The following is a 20,366-nucleotide window of genomic DNA, read 5'->3' as shown; positions in this document are numbered from 1 at the left end:
AAAATGTTGGGCCTGGACCAAGCTCACTGAACTGATCAGCGAGAGAGAGAAAACAAGAGTTGAATCAAACCAAAGGTTGTCTTTTGTGCAAATATTGCGTCTTCAATTTTTATTTTTCATGAATTTATCACCCACTAAGGGTTGGAATAATCTACAGTTGTAAAACAATTTATATCAAGCAAAAAGGTTGCTAATAACCAGAGAAGTTTATGAAATGCTAATCACAGTCGACACTAACAGTCGAGGCGCACTCCGGGATTAGGCTCTGGAATCGGGGACGTCCAGGGTCAGGCTCCAGGATCACACTCCGGGATCGGAACCACTCCAAGATTGGGCTCACTCTGGGTCCCAACACAGCGCCAGATCCACCATACTCCTCCGCTCAGTTATAAACTCTCAGCCGCCCCCAGCAGAGTCTCAATGCCCTCTGACCTGCGGCAGATCCAGGACCAAAAGTTTGGAGCGTTTGGTAAGTTTCTCACAGCTCCGGAATGAAACAAGACAAATGCACCATGCGAGGGAGGAGATAGAGTGCAAGGGGGACGGAGAGTGCAAGGGTTGGGCAGCCACTGGCGCGACATGAGGTGCTCGTACACACAATACACAAGACAGGACTACAGAGAGTGCGCTGCCCTCCTCACTCCGGCAGCAGTACATGGGGAGTCGCTCTGCGATATTTTCTTCAGTTTGATTTTATTTTGGTCAGTTGTCGATCGAGTTGAAGATTCAGAGGTCGCGACCCCCTCTCTACACATCTGTGGAATAGTAGAGGGTGTTTCGCTTGAGTTCGGTGATGGCGATCGGGGGATGCTGCAGGTAATACAGGAGTACCTGGACCTGTCAGAGCACAAACACCATCAGTCCACGCACCTTACAACCCTCCCCCCGCAGCCCATAAAACAGGAGGTGCCAGTGAGAAAGGACATGACCTTCAGCACAAGATAGCGCTCTGTACCCACTGCAGTCCAGGGCTCCAGTGCAGCTCACCACCACTCCCACCCCGCCCCCCCAACCGCACCGGTGCAGTTTCTCCAATCTCTGCAGCGGCTGGGGTTCAGTTTCACCTCTGGCCACTCAGCCAAGCGACCGTCTCTCTCTCTCCCCACTCACCCCCTGCAGGCCGGGGACCGTCTCTGTCTCTCACTCTCCCCACTCACCCCCTGCAGGCCAGGAACCGTCTCCCTCACTCTCCCGCACTCCCCCGAGAGCCAGCCGGAAGCAGGGTCCAGACCCCAGGGGGTGGGGCCCAGGTCCCCATCACACGGACCACTGGAGACGGTCACGAATCGCTCCATACCTGCGCCATGACTTCGTGAGACCAGATATCAGACACGGTGTTGGCGTGGGCTTTGTGTTCAGATTCCGAGGGTCTCAGGAGAGTTGGACCAAACACTGTCGCCAGGTTGTGCAGAGACATTTTATTCACAGGCTCCTTCTCCGCAACTCTGCGAACAAACAGCAAAATCATCAGAGACCTGGCCCACCCCTGGACACACTGACCCCCACCCCCGGACACACTGACCCCCCAACCTCGGACGCACTGACCCCCCAACCCCGGACACTCTGACCTGGCCGAGCCCCGGACACGCTGACCGGCCGAGCCCCGGACACGCTGACCTCCCGCCTCCGCTGACCTCCCGCCCCCGGGCACGCTGACCCCCCCCCCCGCCCCCGGACACGCTGACCCCCCCCCGCCCCCGGACACGCTGACCCCCCCCCCGCCCCCGGACACGCTGACCCCCCCCCCGCCCCCGGACACGCTGACCCGCCCCCGGACACGCTGACCCCCCCCTGCCCCCGGACACGCTGACCCCCCCCGCCCCCGGACACGCTGACCCCCCCCCGCCCCCGGACACGCTGACCCCCCCTGGAATGGTGGGGGGGAGCGGGGTGGAGGGGGAGCAACGTTCCCACTAGGCTGCGCAGCTGTCTGCTGTTCCCGCGCAGGCCGCTGACCGGCTTTTACATGGAAGAAACCACACCTGCGCAAACATTTAAACGGACCGCACACGAAAAACAAATTAGAGAGAACATTGAGGGGAGTGGGCTCCATACCTTTTCATATGATCCAATAGGAAGAGGAAGGTGTTGAGGTTGGGGTCCGGGAGCGATCGCAGCAGGTGCAACATGCAATTCTCTTTGGCCGCTGGATCTGACAATGCTGTAACAGGGAGAATCACAGCATAGTTACCATAGCAACAGGCCTGGGGCCGAGCAATATACCTGCAGTTTCAGGCCTCTGCCTCTAAACTAAGACAAACCCCCTCTGCTGTGTCAGCTCGTTGCCTCACTCACTCCCTCTACGCGACAGTGAGTATCGACAGGATATTCAACCATAGAGGCATCACTGTCAGGTCCTAGTCACACGTCAGGGGTCATCAGGAGCAGAAACTCTTCCCAGTCCAGTGGTACTGAGGCCCATTGTAGGAATCTGTTGTGGGGCTGAAATCAGGCGAGAGTACAAACCGAGAGCGCAGGCCCTGCTGGTCTGAGCGTGCTCCCTGGGGCAATCTCTTCATCCGTTCAGACCTGCCTTGGCTCCATTTAATTATTATTCCTTGGTCGGGGTTTTCGCTTCCTTCACCATGACATTTACTTTCTGCGCTAAAAGTTCTGAGCAAATGATGTCACTGACGAGAGCCATTACCAGCCTTGGCTGTGGCTCAGTGGGAGCGCTGCACCGTCGGAGGGGCAGTACTGAGGGAGCGCTGCACCGTCGGAGGGGCAGTACTGAGGCAGTGTTGCACTGTCGGAGGGGCAGTACTGAGGGAGCGCCGCACTGTCGGAAGGGCAGTACTGAGGGAGCGCCGCACTGTCGGAGGGGCAGTACTGAGGGAGCGCCGCACTGTCGGAGGGACAGTACTGAGGGAGCACTGCACCGTCGGAGGGGCAGTACTGAGGGAGCGCTGCACCGTCGGAGGGGCAGTACTGAGGGAGCGCTGCACCGTCGGAGGGGCAGTACTGAGGGAGCGCTGCACTATCGGAGGGGCAGTACTGAGGGAGCGCTGCACTATCGGAGGGGCAGTACTGAGGGAGCGCTGCACTGTCGGAGGGGCCGTATGGCTCAGTTGGTAACACTCTCGCCTTTGAGTCAGAAGGTTGTGGGTTCAAGTCCCACTACGGAGACTTGAGCACAAAAATGTAGGCTGACAGTTTTATGCAGTACTGAGGGAGTGCTGCACTGTGGGAGGTGCTGTCTTTTGGATGAGACTTTAAACCGAGGCCCCGTCTGCTCTCTCAGGTGGATGTAAAAGATCCCATGGCCACTAGTTCAAAGAAGAGCAAGGGAGTTATCCCTGATGGCCATAATTTATCCCTCAACCAACATTACTAAAACAGATTATCTTACAACTTTTATTTATATCTGGTCATTAACACATTGCTGTTTGTGGGATCTTGCTGTATGCAAATTGGCTGCCGCGTTTCCTACATTACAACAGTGACTGCATTGGCTGTAAACGCTTTGGAACATCCCGAGGCTGTGAAAGGTGCTGGTGAAACGCAATTTCTTTCTTTCTGTGAACTTTCTTGGCTGTGCAATCAGTGAGATTGCTTGTTTGGAGTGGGTGTTGGTGAGGAGATGTTGGTGTTGCCGTTTGCGGTCTTCAATGTTGCCATGTTTACTCACCAATCCCTTCCACGAAGGCCGGGTAGAGTCTGTCGGTGAGCAGAGGTTCCGGTAACTCTCGAAAATACAGCTTGAGTGTGCCAGCGATGGCGTTAATGTCCATGTCACTTAACATCACCAGCACATCCTTGGTATCTGAAGGGACAAGGCCACAGAGGTAAGACAGGGTGTGACTGGAGTTACAGAGTACCCCAGGGGTACAGCATATCCAGTGGCTGATTCACAAACTCCGGGCAGGAGCTGCGATTCTTTCACGTGCCAGTAATATAAAGCCAGCAGGGTCAACATGTCTAACGGTGTCATTACCCCGATATTCACTGCCTACTAAGCCTGACCCCCTCTCTACAGAAACCCAATGGGGGGCAGGGGCACTTAATGAAGCTGAGCTTAAGGGCTGGGGTTTCCCGTGTGAGCATCACTGACCTGGAACCCCCTCTCTGCAAAGCAACATCACCGACTCCCAATTGACAGGGATTATACCGGGTGTGGAGTGGGATTATACAAATGTTACACCCTTGTTCAAAAAAGGGTGCAAGGATAAACCCAGCAACTACAGGCCAGTCAGCTTAACCTTGGTAGTGGGGAAGCTTTTGGAAACGATAATCAAGGACAAAATTAACGGTCACTTGGACAAGTGTGGATTAATTAAGGAAAGCCAACACAGATTTGTTAAAGGCAAATCGTGTTTAACTAACTTGATTGAGTTTTTTGATGAGGTAACAGAGAGGGTTGATGTGGTGTACATGGACTTCCAAAAGACGTTTGATAAATCATAGAATCAGAGAAAGTTACAGCATGGAAGGAGACCATTTCAGCCCATCGTGTCCGCGCCGGCCAACAATGAGCTATCCAGCCTAATCCCAGTTCCCAGCTCTTGGTCCGTAGCCCTGCAGGTTAGAGCATCCCAAGTGCACATCCAAGTACTTTTTAAAATGTGGTTAGGGTTCCTGCCTCTACCACCCCTTCAGGCAGTGAGTTCCAGACCCCCACCACCCTCTGGGTGAAGAAATTTCCCCTCAAATCCCCTCTAAACCTTCCACCAATTACTTTAAATCTGTGCTCCCTGGTTTTTGACTCTTCTACTAAGGGAAATAGGTGCTTTCTATCCACTTTATCTATGCCCCTCAATTTTATACACCTCAATAAGGTCTCCCCTCAGCCTCCTCTGTTCCAAGGAAAACAGACCCAGCCTATCCAGTCTTTCCTCATAGCTAAGATTCTCTACTCCCAGCAACATCCTTGTAAATCTCCCCTGTACCCTCTCTAGTGCAATCACATCTTTCCTGTAATGTGGTGACCAGAACTGCACGCAGTACTCTAGCTGAGGCCTAACTAGTGTTTTATATAGTTGAAGCATAACCCCCCTGCTCTTGTATTCTATGCCACGGCTAATTAAGGCAAGCATTCCGTATGCCTTCTTAACCACCTTATCTACCTGGCCTGCTACCTTCAGGGATCTGTGGACATGCACTCCAAGGTCCCTTTGTTCCTCTACACTACTCAGTGTCCTACCATTTAATGTGTATTCCCTTTCCTTGTTAGCCCTCCCCAAATGCATTACCTCATACTTCTCTGGATTGAATTCCATTTGCCACTGTTCTGCCCACCTGATCAATTTATTGATATCTTCCTGCAGTCTACAGCTTCCTTCTTCAGTATCAACCACACAGCCAATTTTAGTATCATCTGCAAACTTCTTAATCATACCCCCTCTATTCAAGTCTAGATCGTTGATATATACCACAAAAAGCAAGGGACCTAATACCGAGCCCTGCGGGACCCCACTGGAAACAGCCTTCCAGTCACAAAAACACCCTTCGACCATCACCCTCTGCTTCCCGTCTCTGAGCCAGTTCTGAATCCAACTTGACACTTTGCCCTGGATCCCATGGGCTTTTAACTTCGTGACCAGTCTGCCATGTGGAACCTTATCAAAAGCCTTGCCAAAGTCCATATACACATCAAATGCACTACCCTCATCTACCCTCCTTGTTACCTCCTCAAAAAATTCAATCAAGTTTGTCAGACACGACCTTCCCTTAACAAATCCGTGCTGACTATCCTTGATCCGTGTCTTTCTAAATGAAGATTTATCCTGTCATAAAGTGCCACATAATAGACTTGCCAGCAAAGTTGAAGCCCATGGAATAAAAGGGACAGTGGCAGCATGGATACGAAATTGGCTAAGTGACAGGAAACAGAGAGTAGTGGTAAATGGTTGTTTTTCGGACTGGAGGAAGGTATACAGTGGTGTTCCCCAGGGGTCGGTACTAGGACCACTACTTTTCTTGATATATATTAATGACTTAGACTTGGGTGTACAGGACACAATTGCAAAATTTGCAGATGACATAAAGCTTGGAAGTATAGTGAACAGTGAGGAGGAGAGTGATAGACTTCAAGAAAACATAGACAGGCTGGTGGAATGGGCGAACACGTGGCAGATGAAATTTAACGCAGAAAAGTGCGAAGTGATACATTTTGGTAGGAAGAACGAGGAGAGGCAATATAAACTAAAAGGTAGAATCCTAAAGGGGGTGCATGAACAGAGAGACCTGGGGGTATTTGTGCACAAATCATTGAAGGTGGCAGGGCAGGTTAAGAAAGCAGTTAAAAAGGCTTATGGGATCCTGGGCTTCATAAATAGAGGCATAGAATACAAAAGCAAGGAAGTTATGATGAACCTTTATAAAACACTGGTTCAGCCTGAACTGGAGTATTGTGTCCAATTCTGGGCACCGCAGAAAAGATTTACAAGAATGGTTTCAGAGGCGAGGGACTTCAGTTACATGGATTGACTGGAGAAGCTGGGGTTGTTCTCCTTGGAGCAGAGAAGATTGAGAGGAGATTTGATAGAGGTGTTCAAAATCACGAGGGGTCTGGACAGAGTAGATAGAGAGAAACTGTTCCCATTGGCAGAAGGGTCGAGAACCAAAGAACCAGATTTAAGGTGATTGGCAGAAGAACCAAAGGCGACATGAGGAAAAACTTTTTTACGCAGCGAGTGGTTAGGATCTGGAATGCACTGCCTGAAAGGGTGGTGGAGGCAGACTCAATCGTGGCTTTCAAAAGGGAGTTGGTAAGTACCTGAAGGAAAACAATTTACAGGGCTACGGGGAAAGGGCGGGGGAGTGGGACGAGCTGAAGGGGTCTTGCAGAGAGCCAGCACGGGCTCGATGGGCTGAATGGCCTCCTTCTGTGCTGTAACCATTCTATGATTCTATACCGGGCATGGAGTGGGATTATACCAGGAGTGGAGTGGGATTTTATATCGTTGGGTGGGGAATCAGGGTTGAATTTGTCACTTACTCATGTCGAAGGCGGTTTTTAGAGCCTGGATATCCGTGGCTACTCCAGATATCCGATAAATTCCCACTTCCTCAATCCCTCGCTTCTCCACCTCCTCGATGCACTGACGGACAATGTACGGCACCTTCGAACGCTCCCGCCTGGAACCAGCGTAAACACCAATCAGAACATCAACATGTCCTGGACACCAGTCCGTTACCGCGACACCTGGTCTGTTACCGCGATACCCGGTCCGTTACCGCGACACCCGGTCCGTTACCGCGACACCTGGTCCGTTACCGCGACACGCCAATTACACGCAGTATTCTGGCTATTCCGAGAATTTCATGCACTGCCTCAGCATCATCACGTCACACAAAGTAGACAGAGCGGGAACAGGGTCTGGGGACGCTCGTCCTGTCCAGAGGGGTGGGGGGGCGGGGAGGAGAGGGACTTACTTTGTGACGACGTTAATTTTCACCCCGAACACACCGCTCTGTTTTTTTGAGGGGGTGCGTTTCAGACTCAGATCCCGGCTGGTGAATTTCACAGACAATTCCACCGCAATCTGAAACACACACAACCTTTCATTTATTAAAATATCTCAGCCACAACGAGCTCCCCACAGCCTCTCCTCACCCGCCCCCCCCCCCCATCCTCCACTTCGCCTCCCCCCCCGCCACAAACCAGGCCAGACTATTCACACAGGGGCCAACTGTCCATCCCTCCCGGACTGCTTCAGGCAGCTAACCAGGACCAGTGGAACGGTGCCAAGCGCTCGTCCAGTAGGTGGACAGGGGCCGATGGGTTTAGTTCCAGTCCAGGAGTGGGCTCAGTCTGAGATTGACCAGCGTCTCCTGAACAGGTTCAGTCACCTCCCGAAGGTGTTGGTGATCATTCTCTCGTGCAGCAGCCGCTCACATCCCTTATAAATTTGGCAGGTCCTGAAACAATGAAAAGTCTTCACACTGCCAGAATCCCTGGCTGGGCCAACACTCACCCTGTTCATCACAAACACTCACCCCGTTCATCTCGATCACTGCCGTCTGCCAGCTCCTGGTTTGGGCTGTCTGTGCATCCAGCTGTGAAAGAGGAGAAACAATTAACGGAGAAACACGGGACACTCAAACCTCACGGTCCCTGCTCACCATCACAGGCCGGGACTTACACCCAGTCACACCAGAGTGAGACCCAGAGTCACTCCCAGATTGACACCCAGAGTGCGACCCAGAGTGTGACCAGGCCCCGGCCCACTTTAAGCTCAAAGCCCAGCACCACAGTAACACTGAAACCAGAAGGTGACACTCACCATTAGTTCCGGAGCTCGAGGCAGACACCAAGCGAAAGACTGCCTGATCCAAGTGGCTAACCCTCGATCGCCCGACCCTCACTCCCGATCCAATGCCCCACTCCCAATCGACATGGAAAGTTTCTTAAAAACACTCCAAGTGGAAGACTTTTAAAATAAAAGTAACTGAAAGTCCATTGTTAGTGGGAAACTGTCCCAGGTTTGGGTCTCAGGCGAGGCTGTGATGGGATGTGGTGTGATGGGGGTTTTACCAATAGAAAGGACATACTTGCCTTGGAGGCGGTGCAACGAAGGTTCACTAGATTGATTCCTGGGATGAGAGGGCTGTCCTATGAGGAGAGATTGTGTAGATTGGGCCTATACTCTCTGGAGTTTAGAAGAATGAGAGGTGATCTCATTGAAACATACAAGATTCTGAGGGGGATTGACAGGGTAGATGCCGAGAGGTTGTTTCCCCTGGCTGGAGTGTCTAGAACTAGGGGGCATAGTCTCAGGATAAGGGGTAGCCCATTTAAGACTGAGATGAGGAGGAATTTCTTCACTCAGAGGGTTGTGAATCTTTGGAATTCTCTGCCCCAGAGGGCTGTGAATGCTGAGTCTTTGAGTATATTCAAGACTGAGATAGATAGATTTTTAGACTCTAGAGGAATCAAGGGATATGGAGATCGGGCAGGAAAGTGAAGTTGAGGTTGATGATCAGCCATGATCTTATTGAATGGCAGAGCAGGCTCGAGGGGCCTTGTGGCCAACTCCTGCTCCTATTTCCTATGTTCTTAACCGCTGCAGTCCGTGTGGTGAAGGTACTCCCACAGTGCTGCTAGGGAAGGAGTTCCAGGATTTTGACTCAGTGACGATGAAGGAACGGTGATATATTTCCAAGTCAGGATGGTGTGTGACTTGGAAGGGAGCTTGGAGGTGGTGGTGTTCCCATGCGCCTGCTGCTGCCCTTGTCCTTCTAGGTGGTAGAGGTCACGGGTTTGGGATGTGCTGTTGAAGAAGCCTTGGTGAGTTGCTGCAGTGCATCTTGCAGATGGTACACACTGCAGCCATGGTGCGCCGGTGGTGGAGGGAGTGAATGTTTAAGGTGGTGGATGGGGTGCCAATCAAGCAGGCTGCTTTGTCCTGGATGGTGTAGAGCTTCTTGAGTGATGTTGGAGCTGCACTCATCCAGGCAAGTGGAGGGTATTCCATCACACTCCTGACTTGTGCCTTGTAAATGGTGGAAAGGCTTTGGGGAATCAGGAGGTGAGACACTCACCGCAGAATACCCAGCCTCTGACCTGCTCTAGCAGCCACAGTATTTATGTCGCTGGTCCAGTTAAGTTTCTGGTCAATGGTGACCCCCAAGATGTTAATGTTGGGGGATTTGGCAATGGTAATGCCATTGAATGTCAAGGGGCGGCGATTAGACGCTCTCTTGTTGGCACTTGTGTGGCGTGAATGTTACTTGCCACTTATAAGCCCAAGCCTGAATGTTGTCCAGGTCTTGCTGCATATGCGCACGGACTGCTTCATTATCTGTGGAGTTGCGAATGGAACTGAACACTGTGCAATCATCAGTGACCATCCCCACTTCTGACCTTATGATAGAGGGAAGGTGATTGATGAAGCAGCTGAAGATGGTTGGGCCTAGGACACTGCTCTGAGGAACTCCTGCAGAGATGTCCTGGGGATGAGATGATTGGCCTCCAACAACCACAACCATCTTCCTTTGTGCTAGGTATGACTCCAGCCAGTGGAGAGTTTTCCCCCCATTCCCATTGACTTCAGTTTTACTAGGGCTCCTTGATGCCACACTCGGTCAAATGCTGCCTTGATGTCAAGGGCAGTCACTCTCACCTCACCTCTGGAATTCAGCTCTTTTGTTCATGTTTGGACCAAGGCTGTAATGAGGTTGGGAGCCGAGTGGTCTTGGCGGAACTCAAACCGGACATCAGTGAGCAGGTTATTGGTGAGTAAGTGCCGCTTGATAGCATTGTCGATGACACCTTCCATCATCACTTTACTGATGATTGAGAGTAAACTGATAGAGCGGTAATTGGCCGGATTGGATTTGTTCTGCTTTTTGTGGACAGGACATACCTGGGCAGTTTTCCACATCGTCGGATAGATGCCAGTGTTGTAGCTGTACTGGAACAACTTGGCTAGAGGCGCGGTCAGTTCTGGAGCACAAATCTTCAGCACGATAGCTGGGATGTTGTCGGGGCCCATAGCCTTTGCTGTATCCAGTGCGCTCAGCCGTTTCTTGATATCACGGGGAGTGAATCGAATTGGCTGAAGACTGGTTTCTGTGATGGTGGGGACCTCAGGAGGAGGCCGATATGGATCATCCACTCAGCACTTCTGGCTGAAGATGGTTGCAAATGCTTCAGCCTTGTCTTTTGCACTCACGAGCTGGGCTCCACCATCATGGAGGATGGGGATATTCATGGAGCCTCCTCCTCCCGTTAGTTACACCCTCCCGCCAGTTACACCCTCCCGCCAGTGGTAGTGTCATAGATCTGCATTTCCCATTCCTCAGGCCCCACTGCAGAGAATCTCCCATCAACCCCACGTCTCTCCGCTTCCCAAACAGACACAGGTTTTGCTATTTGACTAAAAATAATATAAATTATCAAAAGAAGCACAGAATGTATGTCTTTAAAATAGTGATTGAATTACGACTGCGCCCTGATTCAATTAGCGCTCACCCTCTGACCACACACACACTGACAGAGACACAGCACAGACCTAGACATACACTGACAGAGACACAGCACAGACCTAGACACACACAGACAGAGACACAGCACAGACCTAGACACACACAGACAGAGACACAGCACAGACCTAGACACACACAGACAGAGACACAGCACAGACCTAGGCACGCACACACACACCGACAGAGACACAGCACAGACCTAGACACAGATACGAGTGACAACAGGGTCAGCTGACCCCCATGGTACAATAAGCTGCTGAGACTCACTGTCGCAGCTCACTGACGAGGGGCCGGTGGGGTCAGGTATCAGAGGACGTTGACGATCATCCTTTCTCCGTTGTTCTAACCTGTGACCTGCCTGAGGTAGTGAGCCCCAGGAATCAGGAGCGGAGAATCCCGTGTGTTGTTTATAAATCCCACACATTATTCTGTAATTTAGCTCTTTCCTTTGTCCACCTGCCCAGTTTCCCCGACAGACAGTCCCACTACCAGTCGCCCCGGTAACTGGCTGCGAGCTGGCACCATTCCCCTCTACACCCCACCTCACAGAGCTCCAGCAAGATCTGAGCAGAGGGAAGTCAAGGCAGGACCGATTGCAACCCCGCCCATGGCGGAGCAGGCTCGAGGGGCCGAATGGCCTACTCCTGCTCCTATCTTCTATGTTTCTATATGTTTCTATGCCACTTGTCTACCCATTCTGCTAGCCTTTCTATGGCCTGTTGCAGTTGATTGATGTCATCATCACTGTTTGCCACACCCTCAAGTTTGGTATCACTGGCAAATTTAGAAATTCTACTCTGTATTCCAATATCCAGGTCATTTATATATATCAAAAAAAGCAGTGGCCCCAGCACTGACCCTTGGGGAACACCACTGTCTACCATCCTCCAGTCTGAAAAACAGCCATTTACCACAACTCACTGTTTTCTGTCCTTAAGCCAATTCCTTATCCAAGCTGTCACTGACCCACCTATTCCATGAGCCTCAATTTTGTTAACCAGCCTTCTATGTGGTTCTTTGTCAGATGCCTCCTGAAAATCCATGTAGACAACATTCATTGCATTCCCTTCACCAATCCTCCCTGTTACTTCATCAAACAATTCAATTGATTAGTCAAACACGATCTGCCTTTTACAAACCCGTGTTGGCTCTCCTTAATTAGCTTAAACCTCTCCAAATGCCTGTTAATTGTGACCTAGGCTATTCCATCGTGGGGGTGTCACAGCAAGCCTGGGGGGGACGCCTGGGCTGTAATCAGGGACGTGAACTCTGTCTAACCTAGGGGTACTGAGGCCAACTCTGGGCAGCCAAGATCAACAGAGACCAATGGAAGGAACCTAGGACCTCGCTGTGTGGCTCAGAAAAAAAAGACTTGCATTTCTATAGCGCCTTTCACAACCTCAGGACGTCCCAAAGCGATGAACAGCCAATTAAGTACTTGCTTGAAGTGTAGTTGCTGTTGTAATGTAGGAAACGCAGCAGCTAATTTGCGCACAGCAAGCTCCCACAAACAGCAATGAGATAATGACCAGATAATCTGTTTTAGTGATGTTGATTGAGGGATAAACATTGGCCAGGTCACCGGGGAGAACTCCCCTGCTCTTCTTCAAAATAGAGCCGTGGGATCTTTTACATCCACCTGAGGGGGCAGACGGGGCCTCGGTTTAACATCTCACCCAAAAGACAGCAGCTCTGACAGTGCAGCACTCGCTCAGTACTGCACAGGGAGTGTCAGCCTGGATTAGGTGCTCAAGTTTCTGGAGTAGGACTTGAACCCACAACCTCCTGACTCAGAGACCAGGGGGAGAGGGACAGAGGGACAGAGGGGGAGGGGGACAGAGGGGGAGGGGGACAGAGGGGGAGGGGGACAGAGGGGGAGGGGGACAGAGGGGGAGGGGGACAGAGGGGGAGGGGGACAGAGGGGGAGGGGGACAGAGGGGGAGGGGGACAGAGGGGGAGAGGGACAGAGGGGGAGAGGGACAGAGGGGGAGAGGGACAGAGGGGGAGAGGGACAGAGGGGGAGGGAGACACACAGAGAGACAGAGAGAGACAGAGGGCGAGACAGAGAGAGAGTGCTACCCACTGAGCCACGGCTGGCACTGCTTGGGGGATCGAGGAATCGAGTGATCGGGGGGGACCGTGTGATCACAGGGTCCGAGTGATGGGGGGACCGAGTGATCGGTGGGACCGAGTGATGGCGGGGACCGAGTGATGCGGGGGGACCGTGTGATCACAGGGTCCGAGTGATGGGGGGACCGAGTGATCGGTGGGACCGAGTGATCGATGGGATCAAGTGATCGTACCGAGGGGGAACTGATCGGTGGGATCGAGTGATCGGTGGGATCGAGTGATCGGACCGAGGGGGAACTGATCGGTGGGATCGAGTGATCGGTGGGATCGAGTGATCGGACCGAGGGGAAGTGATCGCGGGGACCGAGGGGAAGTGATCGGGGGAATCGAGCGATCGCGGGGACCGAGTGATCGGGGATTGAGTGACTGGGAGATCAAGTACAGAGAAACACAGCGAGAGCGGTTTCTGCTTTTCCAGTCTGGTTTGAGATGTGGCGAGTGTACCAAAGGCCGCAGCAGGGGCTGTGACCAGCAGCTCAGGAACACATAGGAACAGGAGGAGGCCATTCAGCCCCTCGAGCCTTTTCCGTCATTCAATGAGATCATGGCTGATCTGTGACCTAAGTCCATATACACGACTATGGCCCATATCCCTTAATACCTTTAGTTAACAGAAATCTGTCAATCTCAGATTTAAAATTAACAATTGATCTAGCATCAATTGCTGTTTGCGGAAGAGAGTTCCAAATTTCTACCACCCTTTGTGTCTAGAAGTGTTTCTTAACTTTTTCCTGAAAGGTCTGGCTCTAATTTTTAGACTATGTCCCCATGTCCTAGAATCCCCAACCAGCGGAAATAGTTCCTCTCTATCTACCCTATCTGTTCCCATTAATATCTTGAAAATTTTGATCAGATCACCCCATAACCTTCTAATGTCCAAGGAATAGTGCAAAGTGATACATTTAGGTAGGAAGAACGAATATAAACTAAAAGGGTACAATCCTAAAGGGGGTGCATGAACAGAGAGACCTGGGGGTATGTGTGCACAAATCGTTGAAGGTGGCAGGGCAGGTTGAGAAAGCGGTTAAAAAGACTTACGGGATCCTGGGCTTCTTAAATAGAGGTATAGAGTACAAAAGCAAGGAAGTTATGATGAACCTTTATCAAACACTGGTTCGACCTCAACTGGAGTAAACATAGAAACATAGAAGATAGGAACAGGAGTAGGCCATTCGGCCCCTTGAGCCTGCTCCGCCATTCAATGCGATCATGGCTGATCATCCAAATTCAGTACCCTGTCCCTGCCTTCTCCCCATATCCCTTGATCCCTTTAGCCTTAAGAAATATATCCAAATCCTTCTTGAATATATTTAATGAATTGGCCTCTACTGCCTTCTTTGGTAGAGAATTCCACAGGTTCACCACTCTCTGTCCTAAATGGCTTACCCCTTATCCTTAGACTGTGACCCCTGGTTCTGGACTCCCCGACCATCGGGAACATCCTTCCAGCATCTAGTCTGTCTAGTCCTGTTAGAATTTTATAAGTTTCGATGAGATCCCCCTCTCATTCTTCTAAACTCCAGCGAGTACAAGCCCAATCGACCCAATCTCTCCTCGTACGTCATTCCTGCCATCCCAGGTATCAGCCTGGTGAATCTTCGCTGCACTCCTTCCATGGCAAGAATATCCTTTCTCAGATAAGGCGACCAAAACTGCACACAATACTCAAGGTGCGGTCTCACCAAGGCCCTGTACAACTGCAGCAAGACATCCTTGTTCCTGTACTCAAACCCTCTCGCTACGAAGGCCAACATACCATTTGCCTTCTTAACCGCCTGCTTCACCTGCATGCTTACTTTCAGCGACTGGTGCACAAGGACGTCCAGGTCTCGTTGCACTTCCCCTTCTCCCAATCTATTGCCATTCAGATAATACTCTGCCTTCCTGTTTTTGACACCAAAGTGGATAACCTCGCATTTATCCACGTTATATTGCATCTGCCATGCTTCTGCCCAATCACCCAACCTGTCCAAATCATACTGGAGTTTCTCGGCATCCTCCTCACAGCACACACGCCCACCCAGCTTTGTGTCGTCTGCAAACTTGGAGATATTACATCTAGTTCCCTCGTCTAGATCATTAATATATATTGTGAATAGCTGGGGTCCAAGGACCGATCCCTGCGGTACCCCACTAGTCACTGCCTGCCACTCGGAAAAAGAGCTGTTTATTCCAACTCTTTGCTTTCTGCCTGCCAACCAGTTCTCTATCCAAGTCAATACCTTGCCCCCAATCCCATGTGCCTTAATTTTACACGCTAATCTCTTATGCGGGACCTTATCGAAAGCCTTTTGAAAATCCAAATACACCACATCCACTGGTTCTCCCTTATCTATTTTACCAGTTACATCCTCAAAAAATTCCAGTAGATTAGTCAAGCACGATTTACCTTTTGTAAATCCATGTTGACTTTGTCCGATCCGGTCACTTTTTTCCAAGTGCTCTGCTATTACATCCTTTATAATGGACTCTAGCATTTTCCCCACTACCGTTATCTGTAATTCCCCGTTTTTTCTCTACCACCTTTTTTGAACAGTGGGGTAACATTAGCTACCCGACAATCCATGGGTACTGTTCCAGAGTCTATTGAATTCTGGAAGATGACCAGCAATGCATCTACTATTTCTCGGGCCACTTTCTTAAGTACCCTAGGATGTAGATTATCAGGCCCTGGGGATTTATCGGCCTTCAATCCCATCAATTTCCCTAACACCATTTCCCTACAAATACTGATTTCTTTCAGTTCCTCCCCTTCATTAGACCCTATGTTCCCCGACATCTCTGGGAGGTTATTTGTGTCCTCCTTTGTGAAGACAGAACCAAAGTATGAATTTAATTGTTCTGCCATTTCTTTGTTCCCCATTATAAATTCTCCTGATTCTGACTGCAAGGGACCTATGCTTGACTTCACGAATCATTTTCTCTTCACATATCTATAAAAGCTTTTACAGTCAGTTTTTATGTTCCATGCAAGCTTACTCTCATACTCTCTTAATTAATCCCTTTGTCCTCCTTTGCTGAATCCTAAACTGCTCCCAGTCCTCAGGTTTACTGCTTTTTCTGGCCAATTTATATGTCCTCTCCTTGGATCTTATGCTATCCCTAATTTCCCTTGTGAGCCATTTTGTCCAATTGTGTCCATTTAGTATTGTGTCCAATTCTGGGCACCGCATTTTAGGAAGGATGTGAAGGCCTTAGAGAGGGTGCAGAAAAGATTTACAAGAATGGTTCCAGAGATGAGGAACTTCAATTACGTGGATAGACTGGAGAAGCTGGGGTTGTTCTCCTTAGAGCAGTGAAGATTGAGAGGAGATTTGATAGAGGTGTTCAAAATCATGAGGGGTCTGGACAGAGTAGATAGAGAGAAACTGTTCCCATTGGCAGAAGGGTCGAGAACCAGAGGACACAGATTTAAGGTGATTGGCAGAAGAACCAAAGGCGACCTGAGGAAAAACTTATTTATGCAACGAGTGGTTAGGATCTGGAATTCACTGCCTGAAAGGGTGGTGGAGGCAGATTCAATCGTGGCTTTCAAAATGGAATTGGATAAATACCTGAAGGAAAAAAATTTGCAGGGACATGGGGAAAGAGCGGGGAGTGGGCCTAGCTGAAGTGCTCTTGCAGCGAGCCAGCACGGGCTCAACGACCGGCTGTAACCATTCTATGATTCTAATACAATCCTAGTTTGTGTAATCTCTCCTTGTAATTTAACCATTGGAGTGGGGTTATCATTCTGGTAAACCTACACTGCACTCTCTCCAAAGCTGATGTATCCTTCCTAAGGTGTGGGGCCCAGAACTTAGCACAGTACTCCAGGTGTGATCTAACCAGGGCTTTGTATAGCTGTAGCATAACTTCTACCCCCTTGTATTCTAGTCGTCTAGATATAGAGGCCAGCATCCCATTAGCCTTTTGAATATTTTCTGTAACTATGACATTGTAACGATCTACATACATGGACCTCCACTGTCTCTAGCTGGTGAATAGTTCCAGCAGCGACTGTGACCGACTGCCGACTCCCTGACAAGGGTAACACAGAAACATTGAACAGTTAAACACCGAGGCCTTTTCCCGTGTTCATCAGTCTCTCGCTCAATAAACCATCACTTCCTAATTCTGACCTTTCACGAGTCGTAAACAATAATTCTTGAGACAGAACAGATTGTAGAATAAACACTGCAGTGTCATTCGAAACATTGCAAGCCGGTGGATGAAGGGTTAACGAAATGGTACAGTGTTTTACAACAGATGAAACAGGCTGCGTCAGGCTGAGAATGCAGGGAGAGAGATTAAAGAGGTGGCCCTGAGGGAGGAAGCTGGGCAGCGAGGGTCAGCGATGGGTTAGAGGGGGACAGCGAGGGGGCAGAGAGGGGTCAGCGATGGGTTAGAGAAGGACAGCGAGGGGTCAGCAATGGGTTAGAGAGGGACAGCGAGGGGGCAAGCGATGTGTCAGAGAGGGGCAGCGAGGGGGCAGAGGGAGGCAGCGAGGGGGCAGAGGGAGGCAGCGAGAGGGCAGAGGGGGTCAGCTAGGGGGCAACGAGGGGCAGAGTTCACACACACTGATAGTCAGCGCATATTCTGGGCTGCAGACAGGAGCGTCAAGGAGCTGGGATTTAATTCAGTGGGACTTTAGTTTCCTGTTTAAGATTACTGATGTAGATCAGACCCCCCAGGAGCTGGCTGGGAGAATGTAAAACACTTAAAATAAATACAAGAATGTAACGACCTTTGGCCCGAGTAGCTTGCTGCGGACACGGCCCCACAGCTTGGCTCCAGTGTTCGAGTGCCTCTTGGTAACGTCCTCCTCCAGCACACTGCCATCCTCCAGCACACTGCCCTCCTCCAGCTGCTGACACACAGAGCGCAGAATATCCGACATCCCAGTAACGGCCACCTGGCTCTGGACAAACCTCACGCAGCAATCTTCCCGGTCTCCAGACTCGGCCTCCGGCAGCAGGAAACCACAATTACAAAGCCTCCCTGCCGAGCTGCCCGGGGCTCCGGGATTGCTCCATCGCTGTGCTGCAGTCCGGGATCACCAACACCTCGCCGGGATAAAGCCTGGACCCCCGGGAAAAGCGGACCCGGACTGGGGGGGGGGGGGCGAAGCCCCTTTGACCAAGTGGAGTTTAGAGTTAATCCGATCGGAGACACAGCCCGCACTCGGACCAGGACTGCTCCAGGAGTTCCGGAGTCTGCACCTCAACCAATGCAGCTAGTGAATGAGGAGTAAATGTTCCAGCACAGTGACTGCAGCAGCTCCAGCTCGGAGATCTGGCACAGACTCCGAGCGACCAGCCTGGATCCAGATGCTCTCCTCCCCCGCCTCCCTCTCTCTCCCCGCCCCTTTCTTCCTTTTTGTCTCGCTCTCCCTCTCCTTGTGCCCCTTTCTCTCTCTCTCACTAACAGTCTGGCTCTCCATTCGCTGAGATCGATCTGTAACACTGGGATATCCCCACGGCCCCAGGCTAATCAGCAATCCGCAGCTTTAACCCCTTCAGCAGCCCAGAGGCTCCAGCACCACTGGGAGTGTATTCCCTGTAATTCTGGATAAAATATTCTAACAGCAAGAGAGCGGAGGGCAGCCTGGAGATGCCCTTTGAAGCGAGATTATATCCCACTGTTAATAGACAGACTGTGACAGGACACCAGGGCGGATACCAAGTGTAACCAGACTGGGGACGGTGAGGGACACTGCCGGCCTCAGACACCAACACTGGGACCGGCATGCCCGAGACTCCCACTAATAATCCAGGGAACGCAAGTACAATTCCCACCAGGGCAGTTTAAGAATTTGAATTCGGTTTAAAAAATCTGGAAATAAAAAGCTGGGATCAGTAAAAGTGAGCATGAAATCGTCAGGCTGGCGTAAAAACCCAACGGGTTCACTGATGTCCTTCAGGGAAGGAAACCTGCCGTCCTTACCCGGTCTGGGCCTATACGCGACTCCAGTCCCACACCAACGCGGTGGCTCTTAACCGCCCTCTGACGTGGCCGAGCGAGAGACACAGTGCATCAAAATATTTCAAGAAAAGAAAGAAAGATTTGCAATTATACAGCGCCTTTCACAACCAGCGGACGTCTCAAAGCGCTTTACAGCCAATGAAGTACTTTTGAAGTGTAGTCACTGTTGTAATGTGGGAAACTCGGCAGCCAATTTGCACACAGCAAGCTCCCACAAACAGCAATGTCATAATGACCAGATAATGTGTTTTTTTGTTATGTTGATTGAAGGATAAATATTGGCCAGGACACCGGGGATAATTCCCCTGCTCTTCTTCGAAATAGTGCCAAGGGATCTTTTACGTCCACCTGAGAGAGCAGACGGGGCCTCATTTTAACGTCTCATCCGAAAGACAGCAACTCTGACAGTGCAGCGCTCCCTCAGTACTGCACTGCAGTGTCAGCCTAGATTTATGTGCTCAAGTCCCTGGAGTGAGACTTGAACCCACAACCATCTGACTCAGAGGCGAGTGTGCTACCCATTGGACCACAGCTGACACTGTGAAGGCGGCCCAACACCACCTTCTCAGGACAACTAGGGATGGCCAACAAATGCCAGCCTTGCCAGCGACGCCCACATCCCGAGAATAGATAAAAACAGAACATCACAACAACCAGAGGGGCAGTACTGAGGGAGCGCCGCACTGTCGGAGGGGCAGTACTGAGGGAGCGCCGCACTGTCGGAGGGGCAGCACTAAGGGAGCGCCGCACTGTCGGAGGGGCAGCGCTGAGGGAGCGCCGCACTGTCGGAGGGGCAGCACTGAGGGAGCGCCACACTGTCGGAGGGGCAGCACTGAGGGAGCGCCGCACTGTCGGAGGGGCAGCACTGAGGGAGCGCCGCACTGTCGGAAGGGCAGCACTGAGGGAGCGCCGCACTGTCGGAGGGACAGCACTGAGGGAGCGCCGCACTGTCGGAGGGGCAGTACTGTGGGTGCGTCGCACTGTCGGAGGGGCAGTACTGAGGGAGCGCCGCACTGTCGGAGGGGCAGCACTGAGGGAGCGCCGCACTGTCGGAGGGACAGCACTGAGGGAGCGCCGCACTGTCGGAGGGACAGCACTGAGGGAGCGCCGCATTGTCGGAGGGGCAGTACTGCGGGAGCGCCGCATTGTCGGAGGGGCAGTACTGCGGGAGCGCCGCACTGTGGGAGGGGCAGTACTGAGGGAGCGCCGCACTGTCGGAGGGGCAGTACTGCGGGAGCGCTGCACTGTCGGAGGAGCAGTACTGAGGGAGCGCCGCATTGTCGGAGGGGCAGCGCCGCACTGTCGGAGGTGCTGTATGTCATGAGACAATAAACCGAGGCCCC

General features: G+C 51.4%; 1 protein-coding gene across 3 annotated transcripts in view; it reads right to left on the bottom strand.

Annotated features, from left to right (window-relative positions):
• Positions 1 to 76: 76 nt before the first annotated feature.
• The window catches only part of abr (ABR activator of RhoGEF and GTPase), an 85,441-nt gene continuing 65,151 nt past the window's right edge, over positions 77 to 20,366 (bottom strand). Inside the window, exons 1-8 of one of the 3 annotated variants that reach the window (XM_085964591.1) lie at positions 17,786 to 18,357; positions 7,939 to 7,998; positions 7,375 to 7,484; positions 6,938 to 7,077; positions 3,629 to 3,763; positions 2,056 to 2,161; positions 1,298 to 1,445; positions 77 to 837 (exon numbers count right to left, since the gene is read on the bottom strand). In XM_085964591.1, coding sequence (XP_085820717.1) covers positions 748 to 837; positions 1,298 to 1,445; positions 2,056 to 2,161; positions 3,629 to 3,763; positions 6,938 to 7,077; positions 7,375 to 7,484; positions 7,939 to 7,998; positions 17,786 to 17,938 — 942 coding nt within the window. In that variant the 5' untranslated portion in view covers positions 17,939 to 18,357 and the 3' untranslated portion in view covers positions 77 to 747. Of the gene's footprint in view, positions 838 to 1,297; positions 1,446 to 2,055; positions 2,162 to 3,628; positions 3,764 to 6,937; positions 7,078 to 7,374; positions 7,485 to 7,938; positions 7,999 to 8,225; positions 10,608 to 17,785; positions 18,358 to 20,366 lie in introns of those variants that run through there. The other 2 variants (XM_085964592.1, XM_085964593.1) reach the window with 2 other exon arrangements.

This window comes from Somniosus microcephalus, chromosome 22, assembly GCF_052327205.1.
Source record: "Somniosus microcephalus isolate GS21.2 chromosome 22, FLI_Smic_1.0, whole genome shotgun sequence".
In the NCBI taxonomy this organism is placed as follows: Eukaryota; Metazoa; Chordata; class Chondrichthyes; order Squaliformes; family Somniosidae; genus Somniosus; species Somniosus microcephalus.
Note: the sequence above shows the minus strand (reverse complement) of the source record. Positions and strands in the feature narration are given on the sequence as shown.